This window comes from Gavialis gangeticus, unplaced genomic scaffold, assembly GCF_001723915.1.
Source record: "Gavialis gangeticus isolate Ggan-Ray unplaced genomic scaffold, GavGan_comp1, whole genome shotgun sequence".
Lineage (NCBI taxonomy): Eukaryota > Metazoa > Chordata > Crocodylia > Gavialidae > Gavialis > Gavialis gangeticus.
Window position 1 is genome coordinate 10,877,161 of NW_017729006.1, and position 4,706 is coordinate 10,881,866.

General features: G+C 41.0%; 1 protein-coding gene across 4 annotated transcripts in view; it reads left to right on the forward strand.

Annotated features, from left to right (window-relative positions):
• Positions 1 to 4,706, forward strand: part of CMTM7 (CKLF like MARVEL transmembrane domain containing 7) — a 60,056-nt gene that overhangs the window by 44,957 nt on the left and 10,393 nt on the right. For all 4 annotated transcript variants that reach the window (XM_019508797.1, XM_019508798.1, XM_019508800.1 and 1 more), the window contains exons 2-3: positions 2,077 to 2,250; positions 4,430 to 4,528. In XM_019508797.1, coding sequence (XP_019364342.1) covers positions 2,077 to 2,250; positions 4,430 to 4,528 — 273 coding nt within the window. The remainder of the gene's footprint in view (positions 1 to 2,076; positions 2,251 to 4,429; positions 4,529 to 4,706) is intronic.

Below are 4,706 nucleotides of genomic sequence, written 5' to 3' on the forward strand. Positions count from 1 at the left end.
GTGTGTGTGTGTGTGTGTGTAGACTTTAATAAGAGCGACTCTGAGAGCCACTCTAATTAAAGCGCCCGGGGCATCATGTATATCAGCATCCCCAAGCTGAAAAATGGCAGCTCGGTAGCTTTAGTTGAAGTGCCCCCATCACCATTTTTCAGCACGGGGAACACTGATACACATGACTCTGGAGTCTGCTGGAGTGCGGTGATTATCACATTTCAGCAGACTTGATTAATCTGTAATTACAGTACATCGGAGTAGCCTTGCTGCACGTGTATAGGCACCCTCTATTTCAGTGCTTACTTCCTTGCAGAGGGGCCAGGCAGTAGAAGTGGGGGATCTGCCAGGCAAGGACAAGCCTGACCCTGCACTTACCTGCTTATTGCCTCAGACCTTGATGCATCCTTCAAAGGATCTCATAACACTATGGTTGAGAATCGCTGGGCTATGGTGACCCATTTATTTTGACATTCAAACACATACAGATTAGGTTACAGTTGATGCGAAGTTGTGGTCTTATCCCTTTTTCCACACCAGGCTACAGCTGTCTTGTGGTGGATAAATAAGCTGTGTATAAGCATTTGAGCTTTCTGAAATTATTCTGGTAATAGATTAGATTTAGTAGAAATTTGAAAGATGACAAAGCTCTTGAATGCTTTAGAGAAACCGTAGAAGTGTAGACCAGTAGTTTCCTATACCTGGCTGACTTAAAGGGAACTGAAAAATAAAAATGGCTAAAGCAACGAAAGTGTTCAGAGTTTATAAATAGAAAATCCTGAGGTACATCTAGGGGAAACCCACTTAGATGTACCTAAGCAAATCTAACTTTGAAGCAGCCACAAGAGTGAGTAGGCAAACGACTGCAACTTTTAAAAAATAATAGTCAAGTCCTTTTCAGGTTGGCACATAATGTTAAACCATGACAAGTCATTGTACAAGCTATTTGAAGTTCTATCAGAAGGTGACAATTGTGTAGTACATAAGTAAGGGAACAAAATATAAATTTCTTCCACACTATTATACTTGCCGTCATGTTATGCTTATCCTATATTCACTATTATTGGCTGGTTGTAAAGATTGACTTTAAATTGGTTTTATTGGACCCAGCTTCTCAGAGTATGCCTGGGAGAAATCCTGTGTGTGCAGGATCTTGGCTTCTGTGTGTCCTTTAATGGTTTAACATTAGGCCTTAAGTAACATTTAAAAGACACTAAGTCATGGGTAGTCAACCAATGGTAGTCCTGCCAGAAGTGGCATGGACAGCCTCTGTGTGTGTGTGTGTGTGTGTGTGTGTGTGCGTGTGTGTGTGGGGGGGGGCACATGCTGTATCATGGAGGGAGCAGGAAACACAGCAGTAGCTCAGGCAGGGAGCAGAAAGTAGAACAACTGATCGGGCAAGGGGTGGGGATTCAAGTGTCACTCAGTGAGGGTATATGGTTTACCTTGTGGCATGCCTGCCAGAAAAGATGGCCCCCATTGACTTAAGTAACCCACAAATCAAAATCCCATTGACATTTTATGTGATTTAGTTGCTTCAGTCCCTGAACCACTATGTGTTTCATGCTTTCTACACTTGAGGCGTCTTTTACCATACCTTAATTGACCCCAATTTTTTGGGATCCCACTGTTGCACTTCAGGTTGTCTCATTGTTTTTGGATGGATGAATCCCATGAACACTCTCCATTCTTACATTTGTCTCTTCCTGCTTTAAATGTTATCTCAATATATTTTACTTCTAATATGTTAATATTTTATCATTTTTTATTTTTTTCATTCTTGACGCTGCGTTCATTGACTTCCACTGTCTTTCTTCTTGTACTATGCTAAAATCTGCTTGATTTTAAAGGGTTGTTCTCTGCTTTTTACATTCTGTTTTATTGTACTTATACTTTCTTCTTATTCTATACAGCAAGGAGTCAAAGTCATTTGGCTCCATGGGTCCACTCAAAGATCCATGGGCAGCATTGAGGGCCAAATCATAGCATTCTGCGCAGGCCCTATCTTTAACATCCTTGCTATACAGCATGTTGGTGGGCTTGCTAATTAAATTTACCATTCTGTTTTCCTGTTCTATCTTTTAGGTATCACTGCTGATTGGATTCATCTGTGTCAATAGCTCAGTGTGGACAGATTACAGTGCCTACAGCTACTTTCAGATTGTCAGCATATGTGACTTGATTATGATTGGTATCTTTTACTTGGTCTACATTTTCCGAGTTTACAAAATGCTTACCTGCATTAGCTGGCCTCTTGCGGTAAGTGAAGTAGATTTGCTTCGCTGCACCTTTTCTCTACCTCATTGTTTGGGCTGCTGTTAAGCGTATACACTCTGTCACTTCCTTACCACCTTTGTATTCCTTTTTTTTTTTTAACTTTCTTCTTTTCCACGTATGAATCCTCTAATATTAGGCATAGTGCCTGCTAAACTGAAGGTATTGGGACTATTGTATGTTAGTTAGGTCTGATTCTGCATTCAAACCAGTGTAAGTCAGAACTAATGCCATTGAATGTAATAGAGTTACTTTGAGATAGATGAAAAGAGACTTTCATAGTTTCATAGTTGGTAGGGTCAGAAGGGACCTGAGCAGATCATCAAGTCTGACCCCCTGCCATGGCAGGAAAAAGTACTGGAGTCAAACAACCCTGGCAAGGTGTACATCTAGCCTCCTCTTAAAGACCCCCAGGGTAGGAGCCAGCGCCACTTCTCTTGGAAGATGGTTCCAGATCCTAGCCACCCTGACAGTGAAGTAGCGCCTCCTAATGTCTAGTCTGAATCTACCCTCTGCCAGCCTGTGACCGTTATTTCTAGTCACTCCTGGTAGTGCTCGAGGGAACAGGGACTCCCCCAATGCCTGCTGGTCCCCTCTGACTAGTTTGCAAATGGCCACTAGATCCCCCCTCAGCCTTCTCTTGTGGAGGCTGAACAGGTTTAAGTCCCTTAACCTTTCCTCATAGGGGCTGCTCTGCTGCCCCCTGATCATGCGAGTGTCCCTTCTCTGGACCCTCTCCATGTTGTCCACATCCCTCTTGAGGTGCGGCACCCAGAACTGGATGCAGTACTCCAAATTGGATGCAGTACTCCAGTACTTTGGGCCCTTTATTTCCAGTACTGCTCATAACTGAGCATTGAATAGACTGACCCTAATTCAGAAAGGCACTTAAACACATGCTGAACATTAAAGTTATGCTTAAATGCTGTTCTGAATAGGACATACAAAAAACTAGAACTCTTGGTTCCAAAATGATACCTTTTATTAGATCAATTTCTAATTAATTCTAATTTTATTAGACTAAATTCTAACTGAGTTCTGAATAGCAGTGTTTTCCCCAAATCATGGCGACAGAGCTTGGCTTATGGGAAAACAAAGCCTTTATACTTCTCAGTGGCAGAGTCATTAGAAAACTACAGGTGACCTTTTAAAAATGTATTGAAAAAGGAAATTGGGTTTTGGTTTCGTTTTGTTTTGTCTTGTGGTGGTCTCTTTTTTTTCTAGCAGATGTGTTCCAGTTCTAAAACTATCCTGTATATTCTGAGCTGAACTGTTGTCCCTTTTTCATTGCTAACCAAAGTGGCTTTAAAATATTACCAGACACAGGATAGTAGCATTATACAACTACTTTCCAAGGTGCAAGTTACTGGACGAGATGCAGAGTAATGTGGAATCAGGCTAATAGTAAAGACTTAGCTGAAAAAACTTATGACTGAGAACTAGTTACAGCACCGCACCATTTACCTAGTTATGTTAGCTCTGTCCTATTTGAACAAAGTCTATTCAGGCTGTTTCAGGTGAAATATAACCTTTCAGTAAAGCCAACAATAGCAAAACATAAACCTCAGCTTCCCTCACTCCAGAACCTGGCATGTTTCTAGGATATCCTGCAGGATGTTCCTGTTTCATCCCATAGTTTCCCTGGCTAGTCAGTCATATTCACCTTTTATATTCTGGTGAAGCTAACAAGCTGCACAAGTTAGAATGAATCAGCCAGACTTAATAGCTTTCTTCAGGGATCCAAGTCCTACTAGCAGGGTCAGTTAACAGAAGAGACCTGCCTTATAGGGCTTGACCATAGGTCTTGTTACCTCATTATAAATTAGGTTTTTTAAAATCTAGTAACATAACCATTCTGCTTAGAATGAATGGATTTTTGATGTCCAAAATCCAGATCCTAAACTGGTGTAAATTAGCGTAACTCCACAGGTTGCAAAGGAGCTGAAGCTCTGATCCTGACTTTCTAACAAGGGATCTGAAATTTTGTACACAAACGAGATGTCCAAAAATCCCTTTCTCCCCTGTTTGTTTTGAGGTAGTTTCTCTGCTTAGTTTTTCTTTCTATTTGATTTACAAGTGATCAGCATTTGCCTTGGCTTGTACACTTTTGAATTAAGTCACGTTGACATGCCTTTCTGATAGTGCACTATATTTGTCTTTGCAGGAATTTCTGCATTATTTAATTGGTACAGTTCTGCTTTTCATTGCATGTATTGTGGCAGCGTCCAAGAGCTACAATCAATCAGGACTCGTAGCTGGAGCGGTAAGACTTTGTTAGATCACCGTGTTTACAAGCTCAGAGACTTCGTATCTGTTATTTGCTCTGTAATATGTATCAGGAATTTATTGTTTGAGGCATTCTCTGTACAGTTGCTCCTTGCTTAAGTCTTGGAGGAAAAAAAACAAACTTTGATGATATTTTTCTCTGAGAAAACGCATGT